This window comes from Manacus vitellinus, unplaced genomic scaffold, assembly GCF_001715985.3.
Source record: "Manacus vitellinus isolate BGI_N305 unplaced genomic scaffold, ASM171598v3 scaffold_31_pilon, whole genome shotgun sequence".
In the NCBI taxonomy this organism is placed as follows: Eukaryota; Metazoa; Chordata; class Aves; order Passeriformes; family Pipridae; genus Manacus; species Manacus vitellinus.
Window position 1 is genome coordinate 1859674 of NW_021940379.1, and position 25682 is coordinate 1885355.

The window sequence follows — 25682 nt, forward strand, 5'->3', positions numbered from 1 at the left end:
GGTCTCACACCCCGCAGTGTCCACGCCGACCTCAGGAGTGTTTCCCCACGGAGCCCCCAGCAGAACAGGCTGGAGCATGGCCTGGAGAACATTCTAGAGCTTGGAAAACCTGGCTGCAAACACCATGAGAGCAGAACACTGCTCAGCAGAGAAGACATCCTCTGTTCCATCTTCCCAAGAGACTGAACGCTCCTATTCCACGTGTAAACACGCACATTCTAGCAGCAGTGTGAGCTCGCACCCACCCCCATGTCCTGCACAAAACACACACAATTCCAGCTTTGCAGCCAAGTCCAAGCTCCTTTCAGCTTGGAAATATAATTGGGAAGAATCTATGTAGGACCTGGTGGTCTCAGTCTTCCCCCAGGGAACGCTGTGGGCTGCAAGGAGGTCATGCCCATCAAGGGCTTGTCCACTAAAGTGGAGGCAGCTTTTAAACCCATCCTGCACCTTCCCCTGTTCAATTATTTGAGCAGAAACAACTTTATACTTGTTCCCAGAAGAGCCCCCGGCTCTGTGTCCCTTTTTGGGCAGTGAGGAACACCCAGCACTAACAGATCCCCTGTCTCATCACTCACCTGGCTTTTAAGCAGATATTTCATGGCTATTGTTAATGCACATTTTTCATGGAGTAATTTTCTGAGCCTCAGCCTGGAACACATCCCAGTGACAAATGCTCTAGATTTGGATGGTCCTGTCAGCTTCAGTGTCACCTCAGCCATTCCCCCAGTGCCTGCTCCAGACAGGCCATCCAGGTTTATGGGAGCTCTGGCTCCAGGAGTGTTACTGAACCTCAGGAATCGAGAGGCTTTTCAAGTCTAATTGAATAAAATCCTTTGCAATATAAATTCTTCATGAATGCTCCATAAATCAGCTCTGGGAGGGATTTATAGTAGTTCCTTTTTTTTTCCAGCTGGGGGAAGAAATCTCACTACTGGTTTGGGACCAAAGCTGGCATTGTTTGGATTGCAAGGAGAAATAAATTTAGCTACTACGCTTTAATATGATGGAGAGATTAAATTTATTGGGGTGCCCCCAGCAGCCCCCCTCTCCCTCTCTATCCACAGCAGTTGTTTCTGGGGGGCTGAGGCAGGCTGGAACAGGGTTTGAATTTAGGAGGGAGCAGAGATAAGGCTGAGCGTGGCCCAGAACTGGGCCAGGAGCAGACTTTCTGTCCTGAGAGTGTCTCTGAGGTCACCAGGGAGCCTCTGGCTGTTACACTGAGGGGCCTCAGGCTGAGGGAGCTGGGGGGGCTCAGCCTGGAGAAAAGGAGGCTCAGGGGGTACCTTCTCACTCTCTGCAAATCCCTGACAGGAGGGGGGAGCTGGGGGGGGGGTCAGGCTCTGCTCCCAGGGAACAAGGGACAGGATGAGAGGAAACGGCCTCAAGCTCCCCTCAAGGGGACATTCAGGTTGGACATCAGGAGGAATTTCCTCAAGGAAAAGGCATTGGAAGGGGCTGCCCAGGCAGGCAGTGGAGTCCCCATCCCTGAAGGTCTCCAAGGAATGACTGGATGTGGCACTCAGTGCTCTGGGCTGGGGGACAGGGCAGGGATTTGGCACAGATTGGACTTGATGGTCTTGGAGAGCTTTTCCAGCCTCAATGATTCTGGGATTCTGTGACTGCTCAGACCCTGGTGTACCCTCCTCCCTGTGCTGGGAGCAGAGACCAGTGGTGGGGACACAGGGCTGGAGCAGGGACCTCGTGCACCAAGTCCCAGCGTGGCTGAGCTGCCCCTGCCAACGATCCCACGGCACCGGAGGCCAGTGAGGCAGCAGGAGCAGAGCCACTACAATGAAACACAGGCTCTAAAACAAATAAAGCTCCTCAGCTCTGGGCTGGCATTTGTTTTTCCAAGCTCTTTGTCCCTACCCAGCAAATCCAGCCCTACAACATAGGGATTCTAGTGCCTGCACCTCATTAATATAACGGGGGAGGCAGATGCTTTGTCCATGCAGTGCCCAGCCACATTCCTGCCTCGCAGGGCGCCTGCTCCCGGGCTGTGCCGGAGCTGCCAGCACAGACATATGTTGCTAAGGGTCGTTTATTCTTGTTTGTAAAATGTATGGCTGCTCCCGGCTTCCACACTGTCAAAACTGGAAGAACTGGCCCCAAAATCTCTTGCTGCATGATTGGATCAGACGCCTGTACATCTGTTAACGCTGTAGGAGCTGTAAAACGGAATAAGTTGTGCTATAACTCAAGCCCCTCGATTGCCGCCGCGACGCGGGAGCAGCGGAGCCGCTGCTGCTCCGCCAGCAACGACACAACATCCATTTGGCCAGTCAGATGTAAATTTACACAAGGCAGCGTTTCCTCGGCCAGTGCACAGAAGGGAGGAGGGGGATGTGTGTCCCCACCTCGACAGGATGTGCTGGACTCCTCAGCTCGGTGAGTTTTGGGGTGCACAGCCCCAGTAGTGGGAGCCAGCAGCAGTTCTGTGCTCCTCCTCTCGAGCTGCTGGGGGAGCTGAACAGACCACAGTTCCACCAGGTCAAGTCCTCTGCACTCACAGGCCCCTGAAATCCCCATTTAGCCTGAAAATGGTCAAAGTAAAACCCTCCCCACTCAAACAAGTCGAGTTGCAAATAAGGGAAGCCCTGGCTGGGAAGGGCAGGTGCAGTTATGGCACCCCAGGGTAAGAACCACCATCCCTGCCCTGGACAGGAGCAGGTTCAGCCTGTTTGTGTGCAGGAAGGGGCTGTCTGGGCCCCTCAGCTCCCCTTGCTGCACCCTGGCCCCAAGTGCCCACCTCAGTGCTCATCCCAGTGCCCCATCCCTGCCTCTGCTGCTCCACACGGCAGGCATAGAGAGGCAGTGACAGTGGGAGGGCTCAAACCACCCCCAGGGGAACCTGCAGAGGGTCTGTATTGAACAACTCGACCTTAGAAACAGCCACAAAAGCACTTCTGTGAGCACCAGTTCAGTGCCACTTACCCAGGTGTGGCAGTGCCACAGGGGTGTGCCCCCTCCACCACCAGGGCACTGACCTGTTGCAGGAACTGCTGTACATCTTGGGAAAGGTGAGCAAACAAAAACAAGCGGCAGGAACATCAGATCTCGTTATGCTCAGGGATGTGGAGACCAGAGCACGGCACACACTCCTCCCTCTCCATCTCAGCCTGTAAACAGCCCTGGAAAAGGGTGCAGGCCAAGAGGTTGCACAGAACAGGGGTATCAAACAGGGAATACCAGTCTGTGGAGTGTGGGGCTTGGGAGAGCCTGTAGGAGCAGGAGAGGAGCAGCAGAGCAGCTGTGTGCTCCCAGACCCCCTGTGCCCACACAGCAGCTGCCGTGGCTGGGACACCCAGCTCTGCTCTGTGCCAGCACTGCTGAGGGAGCACCAGCCTCCAGTGACCACTCCCAGCTCCACCCCGGGCAGTGCCCAGTGTTTGCATGGTCCTAGTGCCCTGGATGGCCATGGTCCCACCTCACCCTCAGGATGCCTCAATCCAGGCTTGGATGCTCAGCTCCAGGCTGGGATGCCATGAGAGCAGGCGCTGTGCAGGCTTGCCTGGCTGCTGCCAGCTTTCTGCCTTGGCAGCATCTGCTGTGGGGGCTCTTTTTGCTCTTTCTGACAGTGCCAGATGCCTCTGTGTCAAAACAATGGCACTTGCACACTGACTGGGAGCCTCTCCCTCGCTCCATCCCTGCTCCCGTTCCCCGCGGAGCCCCAACGCCCACGGGGCCGGCCTGGGGCACCACGGGCATGGGGAGTGGGGCAGGAGGGCTCCAGAGCAGGGACAGATGGGCAGCAAAGGGCCACAAGGTCACGCACGTTCATGGGGGGAAGCTGGAGCAGCAGCAGGCACAGCTCCTCACTCCTGCCAGAGCCAGGCCAGGGGAGAAATATGGAATATTGTTATCAACATCAAACCCCACATTGGCTCCAGTGGCTGTCTCCCTCTCCTGTGCTGGGGGATCCTGCCTGGGTTCCCAGCCCATTTCCTTCTCTACCAGTGGTCCCAGTCACCATTCCCAGACATGCACCAAGCACTGCTCACCCCAGCACTTGTTGGGCTCTCCTCTGCCTGCATCCAAGGAGCACCAATATCCTCAGGAAGGTACCAAGGACCAAAGTCACAGCACCCTGCAGGACCAGGTAAAGCTTCTCCAAGCATATTCCAAGACACAAGAGCAAATCCTGCTTCAAACAACACTGCCAGGTCCCTTTGGGCTCAGCAGCCCTTGGATCACCCCATCAGCATGAGCACAGGCACCAGGAACCAGCCTGGCAAAAGGGATTCCCAAGGAAGCACCAAGCTCTGTTCTCTGCCTGGAAGAGAATCCCAGAATTCCAGACAGGTTTGGGTTGAAAGAGACCTTAAAGCTCAACCAGTTCTACCCCCTGCCATGGGCAGGGACACCTTCCACTATCCCAGATTGCTCCAAGCCCCATCCAACCTGGCCTTGGACACTTCTAGGGATAGGGCAGTCACAGCTTTTCTGGGTAACTGTGCCAGGGCCTCACCACTCTCAGAGTAAAGGCAGATTCCCACTAAAGGCAGGTGCTCTCTGAGAGGTACTAGCCCCCCACACTCTGCTCTCCCTTCTGCCAGGAGCAGCCCACCCAGGCATTCCCTGCCCTAGGAAAGGACAAGGAGACATCCAACCACCTGAGCTCAAACCAGCTTTATTTTCTCTGCAGTTCTGACACACAGGGATGTAACCAAGGTCTCCACGGCAGCGAGGCTTGGATAGAAAAGCTCCTCATTAATCTCCCGTGGCACAACCATCCCTGCCCTGCACACCTGCAGGACACACAGAGCAGGCAGGACTGACACACCTTCCACACCTTCTGCTCAGGTAAACACACATTCCAGCCTCCCCAGGACACAGAAATCAGCCCCTCCACAGAAATCTTAGTCCACAGCTACCAGGGAGTCACCATACAATCACATTTTATACACCAGCTACAATGGGGAGCAGTGTCTCACAGTGCAACATTTCCAGGTTTGGAGGGACCAAGCTAAGTCTGTAGGAAGATCTTTTCTAGGAATTGTACTCCTGAGGAACAAAGGGAAAAGGGGAGCAAGGATTTTATTTCAGTGTTCAACAACTCATTGTGCTCTAGTTCAACACACTGCGTTTCCTAGAAGAAAAAAAGGAGATTTTGGGTGGCATTTAAACTATGAGTGGTCCAGGCCAGTGCCTAGACCTCCCAACTACACAGTCACCAACTGGTTAATGCCAAAATGCTCTACGTAAAAAAAAAAATAAATTAAAGAGAGAAATTTCCTATCATCTTTAATTTCTCTAATTTCTCTGACTCACAGCCCAGTGCCCTGAACCCTGTGGATGCAGACATTCCTGTCCGCACCAACACTTCCCATCACTCCTGTTTAATATCACGGATTTGACAGAGAAAAAGGATCCTGACATTGCTTTCCAGATGCATTTCCAGGCATCAGTTCTAAAAAAAGGGTTATTTCTCTGAAAACCATCTGCAGCAGGACAGGAGGATGAGGCAAAGGCCACCTCTCTGCTCATGGTTGGTCGGTGCCGAGTGTTTCTGATCCATTTGAAATGTGGAACATTGTGGGAAAGGGGGTCTCTCAGAGCCCAGGAGCCTTCTCCGTGCTGAGCACACCTGGGGACAGGAATCCCATGGGATGGACCAGCAGGTGAGGCAGGGTACAGCCAGAGCAGGGTAAGGTTTGCCAGTGCCAGGAGGGGAAAGGAAACCCAGGGCAGACACCACTAGCCTGTGCAGGAGCTTGTTTTATTAGTGGGGTGAAGGAGAGAAGGTGACTGTTTTCAATCCTGTCCCAAGCAGGGCAATGCCATGGTTTTCCTCTGCTGCCAGAATCCCAGCATGGACAGGACAGCCCAGGAACAGCCCAGTCTCTCCTCTCCCTGGCCCAGGCCTTGCAACAACACAAGGGATCAAGGTGGGAAACTGTAGAGACACTTTATCAACGTCTCTGGACTTCATCAGAAATGGCAGGAAGGGTCCCCACCTTCCCAACACCCCTGTCACAGCCTGCAAAGTCGCCTGCTACAGGCAAACGTCATAAGGCCAGAAAGAGACAAAGAGACCAAAATAAATAGTTTGGCAACAAAGCAAATATGGCTGTTACACAGAGACCCAGTCCTGGGTGGAAACAGCACATCTCCCTAACAAAAAGGGCCTGCAAACAAAGTGAAACTTCCATCCAAGAGGAATTTTGCTAGTGGCGGTTTCCAGAGAGGAACCTGTCCCGCCTGAGCACTGTGCTGGGGAGCGAGGGCTGCCTGAGCTGTGTCCTCTGGAGCTCCTGCCCTTTGGAAACTACATAAAATTAAACCATTTCTGCTCCTGAGAAATTGAGACACATTCCCTTCCCATCCAAAGCCCCGGCTCTGGCAAGAACTTGGCAGAGGCACAGCTGGCTCAGCACACTGACCCCATGCCTGCTGCTCCAGCTCTTAACCTCCAGCACACCCAGACCTTCCCGAGAGCCACAGAGTCCATCTGCTCGTGTTTAACCTGCTGCTTCCCGGGTCTGGCACGTGGTTCCTTCTCTGAGACACACCAAGGGCCTTGGAGGGCACCTGGAACCCCCCTGCAGTACCTGAGTGAGCAGTGCCCATCTGGGGCACATCCAATGCTGCTGCCTCCCACTCGTCTCCCTGTGGGCTCTGTCATCTCTCTGCCTTTCCCACAGACTCACTTCCACCCAGAGCAGCTCCTGGGAAAGGGAAAAGCAGCACTCCCACAGCAGCAGCTGCCCGGCCTGCCCAGCCTGCTGGGGGTCTCACGGTCACTAATCTGACTGGCACTTGGAATGTTCCTTTTGTGCTCCCCCGGGGTTTTGCTTTGAAAGACGATTTATGTGGGTGTCAAGTGAAGTGTTTTGGGTCAGGCCCATCACCTCCTCCAGTCTGGAGCCGTGCCCAAGAAGAGCCAGCCCTGAGCCCAGCAGCTCTTCCCGGGATCCCTGTAAACCTCCACTCCCAGCTGCATGTCTCCAGCCCTCAAGTGAGCCGTGGCTCCCGGGAGCTGATCCAGGCTCCGTGCACGAAGCCTCCCCTCCGGCAGCAGCTCCGAGCCCCATACCGAGTGCAGGCCGCCTAGGACAGCTCAAAGCCAGTGTTCATGCTGATGGCATAGCGCAGCTTCTCCCTCAGGATGCTTTTCTTGCTGTAGTTGGGCAGCTTGAGGAGGTTGAAGCAGGTGGAGGAGGTCGGGAGCCGCCCACCCGGCTCCTTCTTGCGGATGGTGAAAAAGCCGCGCAAGACGCTGCCCAGAGTGTCCCCCGTGTCCTGCAACAGGCACACAGCTGTCACCTCCCCCTGTGCCACGGGGCCTGCACACGGGCAGGGCTGCCAGTACAAAACCTGCCACTGGCAACAGGGAGAGCCAAACCCCAAGGCTCTGTCTGCCCACAGGGAGTTCTGCTTGTAACTGCAGTGCTGTGACACGGGCAGAGTGAGCAGGGAGACAAGGGAGGGGGGGAACAGGGGAACACAGGGAGCTCCTGAGGGGAAAACACAACCCTTGACACAGGCAGAGAGAGCCCAGAGTGGCTGTGTGGGGGGAGAGGCAGGTGCAGCCATGAGCATTCTATTGGGGTGGGGTTGTTTTCACTGTGTCCTATAGAGCACAAATAGAATCATGAAATGGTTTAGGCTGGAGGGACCATAAAGCTCATCCAGTGCCACCCCCTGCCATGGGCAGGGACACCTTCCACTAGACTAGGTTGCTCCAAGCCCTGTCCAACCTGGCCTTGAACACTTCCGTAGCTTCTCTGGTTGCCAAATTCTCTGGGCAACCCCAGGGCCTCAGAACTCTCACAGGGAAGAATTCCTTCCTAATGCTAACATCTAATCTTCCCACTTTAAGAGTTTCCTGGTCAGACAGAGCTGGGGAAGCTGGGGAGGGAATGCCTAAGCCAGGAGCAAGCAGGGTGCCCACCTGATCATCAGAGACTTCCACACAGCGGATGGAAAAAGGAGGCTTGAGGTAGGCAAAGCCCAGAAGTGGAGGCCTGGAGCAGCTGGTCACAAACTGAAAAAGGCATGGAGAGTCAAGATAGGAGCAGAGAGGGCAGGAACAGCCACACAGAAATAACACAGTGCTGGGACTGGCACTGTGCACCCCAGTAAAACTGAGCTCTGGTGCACAGCCCTGCCTGAGGAGTGACAGCTGTGCAGAGCATTCGTGGTGACACCAGAGCATTTACAGGAACTCTGCCTGCTGGGCACATTCAGGTGTCCAGGATTCTGATACTCCTTTTACTAGTGGCAGAAAGCACACAGGGAACTGGAGAACAGCACTGGCCCACCCACCCAAAGCCCAGGCTGGGCTGCCATGATTTCCCACTCACCTTGAGGAACATGGCTCTCTCCTCGGGGCTGAAGTCATTGGCCAGGATGTCCCACAGCCAGATGATGACCCGGTGACTCCCATGGAAGCCCCCGTAGTACACGGTGTGTTTTCTGGGGAGACAAAGGTTTTGCCAGGCCTGTGTCACGGCAGCAGGAGGGGCACAGCTGACAAGTGCTGCAAGGATCAGTCATGTAGGATGGTTTGGGTTGGAAGGGACCTTAAAGCTCATCCTGTTCCAAACCCTCTGCCATGAGTCAGTTCACTGGTCCAGCTGACACTGACAGCGCTGAGTCCCCACCAGCACTTACTGGGCACTCGGTCAGAGGAAAGGGAAGGGCAGGGAGAAATTCTGCTCCCAGGAACCAGTGGAAGAAAGGACCCTTCCCATTCATTAATTATCCAAATTAGCTTTAAGGAACATGTTCCTCAGCTCTGTCTCTGCTTGCTCCTCAAATTCCAATGAGGAGGAGCACAAAGTTGTGGACAAGCCAGTCTCCTCCAGCTCTGTGATGAAGGGGCTCAGTTTACTGGCTTGCTGAGGGGAGGCCCAGCAGAACCAGCCGCTCACTTACTTCAGGTCCTCGAGGTCAATCTCAGCGTTGTCCCCGGAGATCAGGCGCTGCAGCTCCGGCGCGGAAAACATCCGGATCCACTCGGGCTTGATGATGGACCTGAAGCCGCTGATGAGAGCAGCTGTCTGGCTCTTGATCTGGGTGTGCATCCGGAAGTGAGCCATGAGGTGGATGTAGCTGATTCTGGGGGGGACAGGGCAGGGCAGGTGGCAGGGAGGGATGGAGCAGCCAGGGGTACCCCCCATGCCAGTCCTGACCTGTCTCTCCAGCCCCAAAGGGACTGTCACTGCCTGGAAAGGGATTATACTTTCCCATCCAGGGCTCTGAACTTTATTTAAGCACATAAAGATGTTGTTCTGCCCAGACTTTGCCCCCTTCCCCATCTCTGTGATTCTGCTCATTTCTTGGAGCTCCTGCACAACCCAGGGCTAATTGGCTCCAATAATCCCTTGATCAGCCTTGGCCAGACACAGCTCACAGAGGGGAGCACACACCCAACTCCTCTTTAAAGGATCAGATCCTCAGGCAGACACTCCTCTAGTGCTCCTGCCCCCATGGCTGGAGAATGAGCACACCAAAACCACACAGCACATTCCCATTTCCCTCCAGGAGTGTGGAAGAGGAGCCCTGTTTGTTACAGGGAGGCACCATCAGGCTTTCTCTTCTCACCCACAGGCAAAACACCTGAATTTGCTGATTCTTCTTCCTCAGCTCCCTGGCAGACCCCACCACGATCCCACTGACTGGGTTTTTGGCCAGGTCACCTCACTCCATAATTCCCAGACAGAGCTGTTCCCAGATTGCTTCATCTCCCAACACTTCTGCTCCTTCCCAGCTCCCAGTGTGTATGCAAAAGTTTCAAAGTTTCCAATCTAAATGATTATAGCAACATCCAGGACTTTCAACTTCCTCCCTGAGCTGACTTCAGACAAGGCAGAGGAAGATTCTTTCAAATGCAAACTCCCTGGTCAGAGCTGGAGAAGGGAAAAGACTGGGAACATCAGAGTGCAGAGCACGACTAGCACAGCCAAATCCTCAGGTAGGACGCAGCTTTCATTTGCCATTAAAGAGAACAACCCCCAGATTACCAGTTCAAACACACATCTGCTTAATAGATATTTCATCCTGCTTTTATGATCACTGAAGGGGATAGGGAAGAGAAAAAAAAATGAAGGGAACAAAAAGGTGGGGTTGGCTTTCAGGCTCCCGAGTTGACATTTGAGATAACTATCTAAAAGCCGGTTATCTGTGAAAATAGCCCCAGGGCTCGGTGTCTCCTCTCATTTCCTGTGTCTAAAGAACGACTGTCGACTGCATTTGAATTCACCACTGTCTGCTCCGACCACGGTGCTTTATACAACTGCCACATGTTATCATTCTGAGGAGATCTGTCTGCTCCAAGGTGTCTTTGAGCATCTGTGCCCTCTGTGTTCACCACCGTGTGCCTGAATTGCTTTGAATCCATCTGTCTGTATCCATCACCATCATTAAATCCTGCAGAATCTCCCTGACTGTGTGCCTTTGACCTCAGAAGTGCTGTTTCAAGAAGTAAATTGTCAATTTTTATTTTGCAAATCAAATTTAATACAATTTCTGCCGATGAACTGTAACCAGCAAATTCCATTAAGATATTTATGTGCTCCTTCTACTCCAATCTATCTCAATTCATTCCAGATGCAAGCCCAAGGAACTAGAATAAAGTATTTTGCAGTAGTGACCTTAAAAATGTAATTGCTGTACTTACTTATTTTCATTGGTAACGGGAATGGTCTTCCCTCCAGGAACAAGTTCATGGCAAACAAGCTGAAGGAAGAAATGATTGGATTGCTAATTACTGCCTGGAACCACAATGGAAGGAAATACCATACCAAGCTGTTACCTCCCCATAAAACATTTATTTTTACAATAAAACAGTAGGATTTAAATTTAAGTAATAATCCTGCTTCTGCCTTGAACCAGTTTCACTTAACTATTAACAGAGCAATGGAACAGCAGGAACTCCAACTCTCCCACCAGCAGAGCCAGCCCTTCTCCCAGGAAGCCTCCTCTCCAGCCTGATCCATCACTGCTGAACCGCACACAAATCAATTCCAAGAGCCCTGGGGGACTGTCACAATCCCAGAATCCAGGGGCTGAACAAGCTCAGAGCCTCAGATAGCTCAGTCTAACAGCACAATCCAAAGCTGGCTGATCCACAAGTCTCATCCAGGAGCTCCTGTCCCTCCAGCTGGGCACTCCAGGCAGGAAAGGAGAGAGCTGGGAAGGATCTCCCAGCCTGGTGCTCCCCTCCAGCTCAGGGACAGTGCAGGGCCCTCCAGGTGCTGGCTACACATGACTCATCTTTGCACAAACTGAGGCAGAAAGTCTTTATTCACACATCAGAGTGGCCTCCGTGCCTCAGCTCCAGGGGAATTCCAAGGTCAGGAGAGAGCACAGCTCAAGGAATGAGCACAGCTCACCTGTGCCCAACACCCCCACCCCAGCAGGGACACAGTTCATTCAGGGTTATCCCACCTGGCTCCTTCAGCATGGCCAAAGCACAGGGAAAACAGGAGAGCCTGGTTTATTTTTAACCTTAGTGTTCCACAGCCTTCTGTATCTCATTGCTGGGCTCTATACCCTGTTTCCAACTTTTATTTTTCAAGAAAACCCTCAAAGCTGAACCCTCAGCAATCCTGAGGCAGCAGGAAGGTGTCCTGCAGTGGGCACAGCCCCTAGTGGTGCAGAGCAGGGCTGTGTCCACACTCAGCTCTTCCCACTCACTGTGCAGGTGCATTTTCATGGCTAGTGCTGCTCCTGGACAAACTCACCAGCTGAGGAATAAAAACGTAGCATGCAAAGCTCTCAAGGACAAGCTGCCCCAGACAGACAGTCCCTGACTCAGTGGTCTCTGTGCCACTGGATCTATCCTACTCTCGGCGCCCGGGATCAGCACAGGCTGGGGGCTCCCCACGGAATTTGCAGCCACAACACACTGACAGCAAAGGCATTTTTATCTTATCTCTCCAGATTTTCCAGCTATGCTCACACAACATCACAGAGCCCAGGGCTCAAGTGCAATCAAGTACCTTCAAGCCTTCCTAGGGGACTGACAAACAGCTTTTTCTTCTCTAGGCCAAGAGACCTCCTCACACACTTCAAGTTCCTCTGACAGAAATAGCTATGCTGAAAGAAAAGGAATTTCTCCCCACATAGAGATTCTTTTTTAAAAGAAAGGAAAACCAGTTATGCAGGGAAAGCGTTAAACACTTTTTCAACTAGAAAGGAAAAAACCCTGGCAGCAGAAAAATTAAGGGTCAGAGGGCAACCTTTTTGTGGAAAAAGCTGTTCTCTGCTCACAGCTAAATACTGAATCTCTGAGCTGAGCTCAGAGAAGCCCTGAAGCTGAGCCAGCCTTGCAGCACAGGCATTTCTTCTGTAAAGAAGAGCAGAGCTCAGTCCTTACCACAATCAAACACAGGTTCATTTCCCAGTCAGTCCCATGGGGATTCCTGCTCAGATGGGCCACACAGAGCATCCACCTGACTACGCTCAGAAACACAGTTCCAGAGTAAAAAGTGCGAGCTGGGACACACTCCTGGCTTTTAGACACTCAACACCAGCTCTCAGAGAGCTCAGCAGAGAATAATATTTGTTTTCTGCTGGCAAATTTGACTGCAGGTGTATTTCTCTGCTCTAAGGACACCAAATCTGCCACTTCTGGCACCCCAGGCTTTACCACAGCAGTCGGCAACAACCCTCAGGACCCCTCAGTGCTTCAAAGGCTCTTCTGGTAGCCCAGCCAGACAAACGAGGAGACATTCCCACGTGGATCAGCTGGGATCTAACCAGGAGGAACAGCTGGGAATCTAACCAGGAGGAACAGCCAGGGTTGTGGATTCTATCAGTGCCCAGAATTCTGCTCATCATCATCTATCAGGAGCTGGACCCTGATGATCCTTGTGGGTCCCTTCCAACTGAGGATATTCTATGATTCTACTCCATGACAGCACAAAGAGGGTGTCTGGGACAAAGTAAGGATAAGGTCCAACATCTCACTGAATAAAAACCTACCTGACCCATCACATCTTCATCATAGGACAGTGTTAAGCCCAGGTCACTGATATCACCGTCATAACGCTGGAGAGCAACAGGGAAAGGGAAAGAAGGTCAGTGTTCAGCAGCAGAACCACCAGTTACATCCAGGGTGGTTTTAAAAAAGTTCAGTACCCCAAAGGCACTTGTAATGGACTATTTCTAACAGCAGTGATCAGGGAGGAGAACAACAGGAAAGTTGATGCTCAAACCTTAATTGAAGTGAGATTTTTATAGAACTCAGAGTCCAAGGAGGGAAGTTCATCCACGGAGCTGTAGAAGACACTGTGGTGGTGCCCAAGGAGCTGACTCAAAAAGAAGGAAGCAAATGGTACATCCACAACTATTCCCTGTGGTCAAGAAAAATGCACAGGTAAGGTCCTGCCCCATACATGTTATGTGTGATAACTGGTTACCTGCAAGGCCTGCAGGTAGAGCTTGTGATGTGGAAAAAGTGCAAAGGGCATCTTTGCAAGGCATTGAAACCAGCTACAAAACCCACATCCTCTTAAAATCCATTAATTAGTGCAGCAAGTGCAAAAAGGCAACAGGGGAACTCAATGTTTCCTTTAAAAGAACTTACATGGAGTGGGTCATTCTGTCACTCCATCCTCCTTTTTGACACGTCCCTTTAAGGCACCAACAAATGGATCCTTGGAAGGTGTAACACCAAAATAACAGACTATTCCAGCTGGTGCCCCCAGCACCATGAGGAACAACCAAGGTGTGCCCCAGGTTTTACGTCCAAGATTATTCTTAACACATGCCAGGCTGTTCCACGGTGAGTATCTTTGTGCAAGTCCTTTTTCCAAACTCACCTCTTCAGTAGCACCTCCCCAAGCACAAGAGATGCTCTCAAAGGTACCCCCACAGAACTGTACCAACAGTGACAATATGGTGCTTCTGGCTCACCTCATATACAGCCTTCCCAAGCATCTTCCCCACAAACTCAAAGAGCTGGAGGTAGTTCTCATGGATGTAGGATGTTGGGGATGGATACAGCCTCTCATCACCACTGGTGGTCTGTGCAGAGAGGTAAGAGCACAGTGAGTCAGGTTGTTCCTGTCTGCAGGGGGTCACCACAGTCAGCACCTGGGTCATACCTTGAACAGGTTGAGTGCAGGGTCAAACACTTTTTTAATTATCTCTTCCAGAAACTCTTTGAAGACCCCATCCTGATCAATACCAGCCTCATCGACTCCCAGATCATTCACAAACTTCACTCTGATCACCCCCTTCATGGCGTTCTGGGAAAGCTGCCGGAGCTGTTCATATCCATCCTACACAGACCAGGAGATCCAGAGCACAGTCATGGAGGGAGACATGTAAAACACCCACACAGACATGCAGCAGAGAGAGGAGACAGATACACCATAGAAACCTGCATTACTATTGAACCTTGTGTTCAAAAAGAGCAGCATTTTCTGAGTCAAAACTCCAGGTCTGGAGCAGCTGAACTGAACAAAGGTCCAGCATTTTTCCTGTATCATCAGTTCTGAGACTGATGGGTCCCTCAACACCCACAGAGAAGGTAAAAACACACTCTGGGCCCATGTTTTTGTCAGGCCAAGGTGCTGCCCTGTTGGTTGCCTCCTGCAGGACAGGTCCCTCACCTCCAGCATCCGTGAGCGGCGGATGGTGATGTGTGTGACGTGAGGGGACGCCGAGCTGGTTTCAACCAGCCCCAGCTTCTCCTTCTCCTTTGTGACCATGTTTCGGAAAAGCAGCACCCTCTTCAAAAAGAAAACAAATGTCAGTCTTCATCCACAAGGATCCTTATCCTGCAGTGCAGCAGGGTTTTGGAACACACACCCAGAACTACTCCTGGTTGTCCCGATCCCAGCTGGGCCCAGAAATGCCAGTGGCACCCACTCACTCCATGCAGCTACCCACACAAATCAGTTCTGTCTCAACAACAGAAATCAAGACATTTAGAGGAAATATACTGGGGAGAGGTGGGAAGGAAGGAAAAGACTTCTATTCAACTGGCATTTCAATCACAAAATGCTCCAGACACGTGTCCCTTCCACCCCAGCCCACCCAGCTCAGTGCCTTCTCAGCCTCCATCCTCTGCCCCCCGTACCACTCACGTTCTTGTGGGGAATGACGTGTGGGATGTACTGCAGGAGCAGCTGGGCTCGTTTCTTGTCCTTGTCCAGCTCCTGGAAGAGCACACTGGGTTTGAGGTCCCTTTACAAAGAAAGGCAGAGTTTCAGAGATCCCTGAGAAATGCCCAGGTGTGGGGAATAGCTGGGGGCAAGAGACAGGAAACCTGCAATGATTCAAAGATGACTTAAGTGCTCAGGTTCACCCTCGTAAGAAGGTGAGAAGACTGGAGGCACTCAAGCTCTTGGGTGCTGAGTCAGGTTTCAAAGCACCACCTAAACCTCACACTACGGAAAAGCAGCACAACATGAGGAGTGTCCTTAACTGCAAACACAGGGACCAGTTCTCACCTCGATTTCACAGGCAGAATTTAAAGAAGGGATCCCAAACCAGGCTACACAGAGGCCCTGGGGCACTGGGACAGGCACAGAACTGCACATGACCCCTGCCCTGGACACTCACTTGCGCAGCCAGTGCTCGTCGGGAGCGAAACGCCGGCGACAGTCCCGCTCGTACAGCACCATGAGCCAGCCATGCACGGAGTGGAACAGCTCCAGGGTCTCCCCTCGGGCATTCTCTGCACAGAAGGGACAAAGCAGCCATGTCCAAGCACCCCAGGAAACAGGAGTGGCCAGGAGCAACCCATTGATCACCAGCCACAGTAACAGGACAGGTGTGTTCCTCCTGACCTCCGCTGCCCTTGCAGGGACGGACTTTGTGCCTCGCAGGAGACACAGTGTCTTCTTTGATCAGAGCTACATCAAAGCCATCTCATTTCACAACAGAATTGGACTATCTCATCTAATTGCCAGAGCTGAGCTGTACCCAAATTAACCAGCAGACAGATCAACACCAGATATCTGCAGAGACCTGAGCAGGCCTGGTCCCAGCACTGCATTACTGTCCAACACACAGCCCAGCCGCGCTAAACTTCATCCCTGCCAAAAACCAACACGCCTATCATGCCTGTTTGTTACACAAATTCTTACTGGAAATAGGAAAGTGCTCAGTATTTGGTGCCAAGCACGACAGTGGCATCTGGACATCAAGAGACTGGGACATATTCCCATATAGTAGTGGGTTTTGTGCCAAGTAATAATTAGCAGAAGCTTCAAATTCCAAAATTATTGCCATTTGTTGTTCTAACAGTAGTATCAACTCAAGCTACTAAAAGCACTTACCTACAATTCCATCCCAGATCATCTTAAACACGAAGGAATTCAGGAAAGAGGAGATGGTAACGAGCTCCTCCAGCTTGAATGAAATCTGCTCTTCATAGACCTCTATGTCATCAAGAATCCTGTCAGAGCAAACAAATGCAAATGCACAAGTGTAAATTTAATTCCCTTTTGAAATTTTCATAAAGGCACATTATCCTTTAGCAGCAGCTCTTATTTCTATGACAACTGACACCCATGAGGATCTAAAGTCATAAACAACTAAACCTTATTTATGGATTTTGAGTGATAGCAGATCCTAAGAGAAGATGGTATGAAAGTCTGAGATACAAGCAAAGCCAGAGTTTCAGGCTTAGAAGGACCTGCGCTATCACTCCCAAAAAAACTTTTGCACCATTCAAGCTAAGAGAACTGCCTCTCCTGACCAGCAAGGGCAATTTTTCACCCCCTTTCCCACCCTTTGGGCTGTTTCTTTCTCCTCCCAGTTTTATTACCAGTCCAGTCAGCTGGATATTCCTGAAGCAGCACATGGCTGATGGGGAAAGTCCTTTTGAAGCCCTTTATTTCTCAGGACTTCATCCCAAAATCTTCATGAAAAGGCATAAAACCTTAACTACTTCTAAAACTTCAGGAACACAACAGCTTCATATTACAAATGCAGGGAGCAGCCCCCACATGCTACCTACGTGATGAGGTGGCGGGAGCAGTCACAGAAGAGCATCAGCATGGCCAGCAGCCTCTTGGATTCCTCTGTGTCATTGTTCAAACACTCCAAAAAGAGTTTTAACCCACCCTGTGGTCCCAGCTCACAGATAAAAGCCCACAATTTGGGCAACAGATCATCCAGGTAGGTGAGACCTATGAAAATATAAAGCACACAAAATATAAAGCTTGTTCTGCTGCCTGTGAAGTCACGACTTGGAGCTCAAAGACCCTTTTGCAAAGCAGAAGAGGACCATGAGCATCCCATTTGGCTCCCAAGGCTGTCTGCATTAACAGGACATGTACAATCACCAGAAAAGCAGGAAAAAGAAAAGCTTTTAATGAGGCATTGTTTGCACACCTTAAGCCTTTTTCCCCTAATTCTTTTGCAACTTCAGAAAATAATGAATTCCTGTGATCCCATCACCATTCCAGTATCTTGGAGATGGGAATACAACAAGGCTGTACCCCTGGTCACCACTATAGCCACAAAGCACCCACAGCTTTGCACTCTCTCTACCCACCAGATCAAAGCAGTGCTGATCTCCTCCTCCATCCATTTCCAAGACAGGTAATTTGTTTCCAAGATGTATGAAAGCATCCAGTGTTCCCACCACAGAAAGATTAATATTGCCAGCCTTCCCAAAAACACTGACTCAGGCTGAAGTTTGACATGGTGTAAGCAAGGTTTCACAAGAGGAAAACTTGCTTCAATTTGTATTCTGGAGAGTTAATGCTTGATCAAGTAGTGCTGAATGTTATTGACCAGCTGGATGATTCAGGATGGAGCACGCCTTCCACCCCAGCCAGTCAATAAACTCCTGTCAGTAATAAAACTACCAACAAGTCAACAGAATTTAATAAGGGAAATCTCTTTTTTCTGCACATTGGAAGAGATTTGAAGAGCACAGAGGGGCCCTGACCTGTGAGGATCTGCAGGCGGATCTGGGTGAGCGTGGTCAGGGTGGTCTGGTACAGGACACAGATGCTGCAAACCTTCTGCACCTCCGCGGAGTCCACGCGCTTCCCCCCCACCGGCTTGAGGATGTTCCGGACAGAGGCGGATTTCTGGAACGCTCTCTTGAACAGGTCTGGGGACAGAGAAGCACAGAAGTGATGTTCAAAACCATTCCCGCTGCCAGAGGGCAGGGTTAGATGGGATATTGGGAAGGAATTCTTCCCTGTGAGGGTGGTGAGGCCCTGGCACAGGTTGCCCAGAGAAGCTGTGGCTACCCCATCCCTGGAAGTGTCCAAGGCCAGGTTGGAGCAACGTGGTCTAGTGGAAGGTGTCCCTGCCCATGGCAGGGGAGTGGCCTAAATGATCTTTAAGGTCCCTTTCAACCCAAACAGCTCTGTGATTCCATGATTCTGACTGCAGTAACCACAGGATCTGGTGCTATGGGCAGCATCTAGAAAATATCTGATTTACAGTTACTGCAAATCCTCTTCTGCACCTGTCACAGGTGCACGAACCAGCTTCACCTTGCTTGTCGCAGGGGAAGCTGCCCCTCACCTTACCTTGGGAAATATTAAGTTATGCAGTAAACACTTCAGCTCCAGAAATGATGAAAAGAAACTGCTAAAATAAGCAAATATTTTCCCAGCACCAAATAAGAGATTTTGCCCCAGGTCACTGAGCCACTCTGAGCAGGAATTACAAATAGGAGAGATCATATCCCCACCTCAGCAGCAGCAGCTGCTGCAAGTAATTACTCAAAGCTTTCAGCATAAGTGGAAAAGCCAAAGCCCTGCGAGTCTGGGAGAGAGACACATGTACAAACACACACAAAACCCCCCCTACAACCCTCCAGAACTGACTTTTCATAGGAAGGCTGTTCTGAGGGGAAACTGGCTGTGCTGGCAGCTGAGCTATTTCCTGATTTTCCAGCAGCTTCTTGCTGAGCACATCACTGAAGAGGATGCGGATCATATGGACTCCCCAGAGGTGCTGCAGTTGCTTTGTCAGCAGAGGCATGGACTCATTCAGTCTGGAAGGAAAGGCAGGGAGGCAGGTTGGAATAGAATACCAGGCAGTGACACTGATACATTTGCTCATAATCCAAACTGGAATATGCTCCCACCCTACAGATGGTCCTCATAGGAAGGGCTGATACACAGGTGCTGTATCAGTGTACCAGTATGGCCACTGGTCACCAGTTTAACTACACCCCATGAATTTACTCATGGAATAGTCTGTGTATGAAAGCAAAAATTTACATTGTGCAGACAGAACCTGAAATATCTGAGAAATTATTTTGAACAGGTTCTCCCTGTTCATCTCAAGACATAAAACACATTGCAACATATAAAAAACCCGAAAATAAATAAAAGGAGAGGCTTAATCATCTCTCCCCATAAGGTCCTTCCCACTCACCCATAATCCACAGTCTGTGAAAACCAGCCCAGAACAGGGTGCCAGTGGGTGAGGTTGGATTTCTTCTGTGACACGTACTTCTGGCAGTAGGAGAGCATGTGGATGAGCACCCCCACAAAGTGGGCTGTCTCCTCCTCCAGGACCTGGTCATTCAGAGAGCCCAGGAACACCAGGTTACCTGGAGGAATGACCAGAAAAGTGTGACTTAACAGGAACAGATGCTGTGGGACAGTGGTTACAGGTAAAACCAATCCTTCCTCAAGCCCAGGAGAGGATTTCTGTCAATAGTGATTCTTAGAGGTCACCCTGCAGCAAGCCATTTCCAGTGACGTCCCTTTGGCCACCTTCTCATCTGAGTGCCACCAACACCTTCTACAAAGGACTACAAGCTGCAATCCATGGTTATTCCAGAGCTCCAACTGTTAATCTTGCTACTTTTACCGAAATGTGAATTTAAGTATTTCAGCAGCATGTCTATTTAGGGAACTGGATCCAAGTCTGCCACTTTTCAATACTTTCTCCTTTCTCGGAGTCCAAGTCAAAAGCTGGCAGAGATGATGCTTCCCAGCTCAGCATGATGACATGGAGACAAAAGCAAGTCTCTGACCCTTCCTCCATCTGCAGAGGTCTTAAACCATGTTTGTAATGTCCCAAAATATGTCTCAGTTATTATTTGGAAAATATAAATAAATCATTATCTAAATAATGATTAAAAAATGATGAGTTGGAGGCAGCTCTGACCCACGGAGAAAGAAGATCTGACTCAAGACTCTCTTCCAAACATAGTAAGAAGTGTTGCAGGTGCTTACCCAGCAAACAGAGAGTGTGGCTCCCCTCCAGGCACACACAGACATCTCGGCATTGAGCCTCGCGGCTCAAGAACAGGATGAACTTGCGGAACAGATCGTGAGATTCTATCACTGCCAGACGCTGAAAGACACAATTGACCTGCCCGTGAGGCACCACACAAAGCCCCACACCTGATCTGCCACAGCACCTGGGACTGGCCTTTCTTTCCAAAGAAAGCAGCAAGTTGAGACTGTTGCCCTACAGAGAGTTTGACATGGAGCTGGCCTGGGAAATAAAACCCCTTGCAGGTGAACAGGTCATGTAGTAGTTGTAGACAGAGCTTTGCAATCATCTGTCTGCAAGGACACGGGATGCCCATTTGGCACAAAACCTGCCTGTCTGCACCAAGCAGATTAAATTGGATTAATGGACAGTCCACTAGTTACCTCCTCAGATCCTCTGCCATGCAACAGAGTGATTTTTGCTTTGGCTCTGTCTATGGTTACAGAAATGGAAGAGTAGGGCCATGAAAAATTCAAACTGTTGGTCATATATGCCTTTATTACTTATTTACTTATTTTAAGGCAGTTCAGCCCATCGTTCCACTGGTGTTAATAACATCTGTATTATAAATCCATAGTATTTGTAAGGATCAAGCACTTTCACAAGAGTTGAAACTGGCAAAGAGAGAAATGCAAAAGCTCTGTTCCAGGAGCTGATAAAATGGAATAACAAGTGGCCTGTGATAATCAGTAGATTCTTGGTCCTATGAGATCACCCACTTACCTCAGGTGTGAGAGTAGCAAGGTGAGTCATTATAGCAGGCACAGACATGATATGGATCAGGAAGGACCTCAACAGATTGTCTGAGAACTGTGCAGCAACCACAGGGCTACAGAGAGAGAGGAACACTTCAGAGCACAATCTGGCCCAGAAAAGCAAGACAGCCTTCAACTGAGCTGTTCAGAACTGGTTACTGATTCTTCCCTCAGCAGGAATCAGAAAATCATGGTTTGGGTTGCAAGAGACCTTAAAGACCATTTGGTTCCACCTCCTGCCATGGACAGGGACACCTTCCACCAGACCAGGGTGTTCCAAGCCCTGTCCAACTTGCCCTTGAAGCATCACAAGAAAAACAATATTCACTTACACCTCTCTCCTCAGAGCAAGTTCACAGAACTGCTCTGGCTCAAAGGAATATAAGACAGCTCAGAGAATAAAGCATTTTTACACAGCACACCCACAACACTCTCAGGGTTAAATGGTTCACCTCCTAATTCCCCTTCTCCCCAGTGCCAGAAAATCAGTAATTAATTGCTTTCCTTAGGAAGAAGTGGGGTGACATGGACACCCACTGCTTCTCTCCTGACCATCACACCCTCACCATCCCAGCAGTGACAGCGCAGAAAGGAAGTGACACCCAATTAACCACTGAGGTTTTAATGCTCATTAGTGGCTGCAGGTTTCCAAAGTGTTGCTTCAGGGACAAACTTTTCCCCTGCAGATGGAGTAACAGGTACACCTGCAGCAGCAGTTCATTGTGGAGAGGCACAACCAGCTCACCTGGAGAGCTCCAACCCTTCTGAGGTTCAAACAGACCCCGTAGTCTGAGCTGAGCTGCACCCTCAAGTGAAAGCTCACACTAATTACTGACTCAAAGGCATTCTGAGCTGAAAAAGGATGACAGCAAAGCAAGCCATTTGCCTAAAGCAGCTTCTTTCATCAGGGTGATGCTCTCAAAGGCATGAAAACACTGGCAGAAGGAGAAGTCTTTAAAAAGCACAGTTAAGACAAGTTTGGCTATAAATCCCCGGGAGCAGCTCCAGCTCCCTTACCGCAGTGCCAGGGAGAAGATGGCAGTTAAAGAGCCCTTGGACAAGGAAGGTCTGGATCTTGCCAAGCCATTAGTTAGCAAAATCTGGAATAAAAACCAAATAAATAAAATAAAAACCTTGTAGTACTCAGAAAAAAAAAATTATGATTACTCCTGAAAGACATCAAGTTTATTTAATGCAGAGAAAAAGGACACCAAAGGAACCAAAAATCCAGTTCCTACAAGTCATTTGGCAGCACTAGGAGGGCTTCAGGTTAATAATGGCAGAACAGAGAAGCTGCACTCAAATCAGACACTCTACAGCACTTATTTCTCTAGGACCTGTACTCACAGGGTGCTCAGGCTTTCCTAATTAACAGGCAATAGAATAGTTTGATAATCTAATTCTCATTTAAAAGGTTAATTACATAAGTTCCAACAGAGCAGTAAACAAACCCAACCCATACAATGTGGCAGCAGCAAATTTCAGGAAAAATATTTAAGATTCCTCCTTGTCCATCTCATCATGAGATGATTAAGAGGATTTTGATTCAGCAGTACAGACAGAAAGGAGAGAGTGGGGAGATTCTGTTTGGCTGTTTTGAGAAAAATATGATCACAGACAAATCCCCAGCAGCTTCTTCCTGACACTCCACCAGAGATCCAAATAGCTCTCAGGAGAAGGAGCACAGGCAGGACTGGGGTTTGTCTGGATAAAGAGGAGACAGGAGTGTACCAGCTGAGACTGACCTGCAGCACAGAATAAAACCCCTTCTGGTTCAGGTGTCCCATGATGTTTGCACAGATGTGGTTCATTGCAGGCCTCAGGGTTTCACCTTTGGGTTAAAGCACTGGTGTCACCAAAACAGCATCACAGTCCCACTCTGCATTTCCCCACACACAACACAGCACTTTGGAACTGCTCAAGCCCTCCTTGCACAAAGTCCTTGTCCTTATCCACAACCCCGTCATTTGGGCAGCATTTGACATGGTCTTGCTTGAGATGGAAGTCTCATTTCCTCACTATATTTGTCTTTGTGTATTTCCTACAAAAACTAGAGCTAAAAGCATATCCCCTTATCCTCTGAAAAATTGGGGTGGGGAATTGGAATATTATAAAAACATTGTAACAACTGTTGGTGTCCTAAGGGAAACATCCTAATCTCAAGGGGAACGGTCTGATCCCAAGGGAATCCTTGTTTTGTGCAAGCACAGGAGCAAAATAAAACTTTGTGGTAACCATGGGGAGGGAACAAGGTGCAACAACACAATCCTAAAATGGTTTGGGACCTTAAAGATCATTCAGTCCCACATCCTGCCACGAGCAGGACAACTTCCATTATCCCAGGTTGCTCCAAGCCCTGTCCAACCTGGCCTTGGACACTTCCAGGGATGGGGCAGCCACCGCTTCTCTGGGCAGCCTGTGCCAGGGCCTTCAGAGGATTTTAATAGCGAGTCCCAAATCTTAAGGAATTAATGCACAAACCTTTTCCCCGGAGGATTTTCCAGGTCGAAGTGTCTGTGAAGGTGACGAGCATTGTGAGGTGCAGATTGACCAGTCTGGAGTCCTGCAGGATGTCAGGCTGTGACAACAAACATCAGGGTTAATAAACCTAATTAACTTCGTGCCAACTGTTAAATGCAGGGAGAGAAAACACAAAGAAACAGTCCTTACCTTGAGCTGCTTGAGAAATTCACAGCAAAACCACAAAATATCTTTGATCTGCTTTATCCATAGGAGTGTGAGATCCTTGGAGAGAGCCAGGGACACGTACCACACCTGAGGAAGGGGGATACACTCAGTGATCAGTGCTTGTGCTTGGCAGAGCACATTGCCACAAGTTTTGTAACTGACCCCAGACATGGGACCAAGATACTTCTCTCCCCAAGTTCCCTGGTCAAAGGACACCACCCACCCCAGAATCAACTGCTCTTTAACTCCCATGGCTGTACACAATAAAAATATCAGAGCAATACTAAAGGGCTTGTCCAAACTTTCACCATGGAATCTCTGCAGAGTTCAGAAGCTTCTGAAAGCTAAAAATTCAAATATCACCCATGTAAATCCCCACACATAGAATTAAAAATAACAAACAAACCCCCCCCACTCCAAATCAAACCCCTCCTACTGACCTTGGGCTCATTCTCCACATCCATGCTGTTAAGGATACAGCGGCACAGCTTTTCAAATCTCTGGGGAAATAATAAGGTGGGATTAGTTCTAACTACAGGAAGGGCTGTTCTGGAAAAGCACGAGGAACAGCTCAGCAGAGGGAGCAAGATCTCCCTGGATCAAACAGCAAATGTTCTACACCCCCACACTCCAGCCAGTGCCGACGGCTCCTTCCCTGGAAGCACATGCACACTGCTGCTGGGCAGAATTCCCTCCCTGAGCACAGTGCTCATCCACAGGAGGAATTCCTGCAGCCTCTCTGCTAAACTGCCTCCCTCACCAGCACCAGGAAAAGCTGGAGTTCATCAAGAACAGCTTAGTGCCAAGGAGTGCAGCAGTACCCCAGACTCCTGGACATCCCAGCAGAACTCAGCCATCACATCCACAATGCCTGAATTATCATTTCAGTCCAGATTTACATGTTCAGGCCATGTATTTCCCACATGTTTGCAAGGCATAAAGCCACTCTGAGCTAAGGAACTGGCTGCTGGGGTTATCCCATCTGAGAGCAGTGTCTGGAAATGGAGTGGGAAGGAGTAGAGTCCAGTCCTTGGCTCAGCATGGGATGGATTTGCTGCTGGAAGGGGAAGGAGACGAGGAACTAGAAGGGATTATTTCACCAGTGCACCCAATTGCTGCAGTGCAGAGCTTCAGAGGGATGCTAGGCACTTAAAAATGTGTATGTAACATGCACAGGGCTTTTTCTGATGCTGTATCTACAGAAAACTGCATTTGCAGCACAGACTTCAATGGAACAGAGATTGAAAAAAATCACCCACTGCTGCANTTTCTGATGCTGTATCTACAGAAAACTGCATTTGCAGCACAGACTTCAATGGAACAGAGATTGAAAAAAATCACCCACTGCTGCAGTTTAAACACAGCCTTTCATTTCCCAGTTGTTTCCTTACAATCAGCCCTCACAGTTTCCTGGAGCAAAATTCATCATCTCAGGGCTTCACTCTGAACCCACAAATTCAGGGCATGGTCAGAAAGACAAGCCAGATATATCAGATATCAACAGACATAGATCAGACACAAAGAACCAGCATAGCTCATTGGGAGCTGCCACAAGGTCCCTGCCTGGGGAACTGCTGTGCCAAAATCCTCAGCACTGCTCAGTTCCTGCACCTGGCACAGTCACCAGGAAAAACATCCACCAAACCATGCCCTGAATACAGAACCACTACTGAAAAATTCAAGGCATCTCCTGTTTCATTCCTACAGGCAGATCCCTCCAGGAAGGACCAGGAGACAGAGACCACATTGCTGAGGCCAAAACACATTGCAGGACCCTACAGGATCACTGGATAATGAATTAAACATTTAACATGTTAAAACATGTCCTCAAAAGAAAAGCAGCAGGTAAGGGCAGTGTCCTCACCTCCTTGTCCTCTTTGGGATTAAACACAAACAGCAGCTTCCTGGCAATTCTGAACACAGACAGAGCACTTCTTTTACTTGAGCCAGATTCATTTGTACCAAAGAAATCGTCCACCTCCTTCCTATCAAAGTGAGAAAAATGAGTTGTTAAAAGCCAAGAAAACCTCTCCAGGTAAGAGCAAAGGTAGAATTCCAGGAGGAAAAGGG

The 25682-nt window shown here is 49.9% G+C and overlaps 2 protein-coding genes across 3 annotated transcripts in view; both read right to left on the reverse strand.

Moving 5' to 3' along the window:
- Positions 1-3013, reverse strand: part of MVK (mevalonate kinase) — a 21032-nt gene extending 18019 nt beyond the window's left edge. Inside the window, exon 1 of the mRNA XM_029961203.1 lies at positions 2991-3013. Within this exon, the coding sequence (XP_029817063.1) occupies positions 2991-3013 (23 nt within the window). The remainder of the gene's footprint in view (positions 1-2990) is intronic.
- UBE3B (ubiquitin protein ligase E3B) overlaps positions 3010-25682 on the reverse strand; it is a 24169-nt gene continuing 1496 nt past the window's right edge. Inside the window, exons 3-28 of one of the 2 annotated variants that reach the window (XM_018076434.2) lie at positions 25477-25597; positions 24053-24112; positions 23595-23699; positions 23406-23502; positions 22670-22755; positions 21942-22024; positions 20893-20998; positions 20127-20247; positions 19318-19495; positions 18762-18931; positions 17867-18034; positions 16928-17099; positions 16245-16363; positions 15526-15640; positions 15048-15147; positions 14571-14690; positions 14061-14237; positions 13870-13980; positions 13170-13307; positions 12937-13002; positions 10628-10686; positions 8884-9066; positions 8310-8421; positions 7898-7990; positions 7040-7245; positions 3010-3134 (exon numbers count right to left, since the gene is read on the reverse strand). In XM_018076434.2, coding sequence (XP_017931923.1) covers positions 7054-7245; positions 7898-7990; positions 8310-8421; positions 8884-9066; positions 10628-10686; positions 12937-13002; positions 13170-13307; positions 13870-13980; positions 14061-14237; positions 14571-14690; positions 15048-15147; positions 15526-15640; positions 16245-16363; positions 16928-17099; positions 17867-18034; positions 18762-18931; positions 19318-19495; positions 20127-20247; positions 20893-20998; positions 21942-22024; positions 22670-22755; positions 23406-23502; positions 23595-23699; positions 24053-24112; positions 25477-25597 — 3052 coding nt within the window. In that variant the 3' untranslated portion in view covers positions 3010-3134; positions 7040-7053. Of the gene's footprint in view, positions 3135-4617; positions 5093-7039; positions 7246-7897; positions 7991-8309; positions 8422-8883; positions 9067-10627; positions 10687-12936; positions 13003-13169; positions 13308-13869; positions 13981-14060; positions 14238-14570; positions 14691-15047; positions 15148-15525; positions 15641-16244; positions 16364-16927; positions 17100-17866; positions 18035-18761; positions 18932-19317; positions 19496-20126; positions 20248-20892; positions 20999-21941; positions 22025-22669; positions 22756-23405; positions 23503-23594; positions 23700-24052; positions 24113-25476; positions 25598-25682 lie in introns of those variants that run through there. The other variant, XM_008926697.3, reaches the window with a different exon arrangement.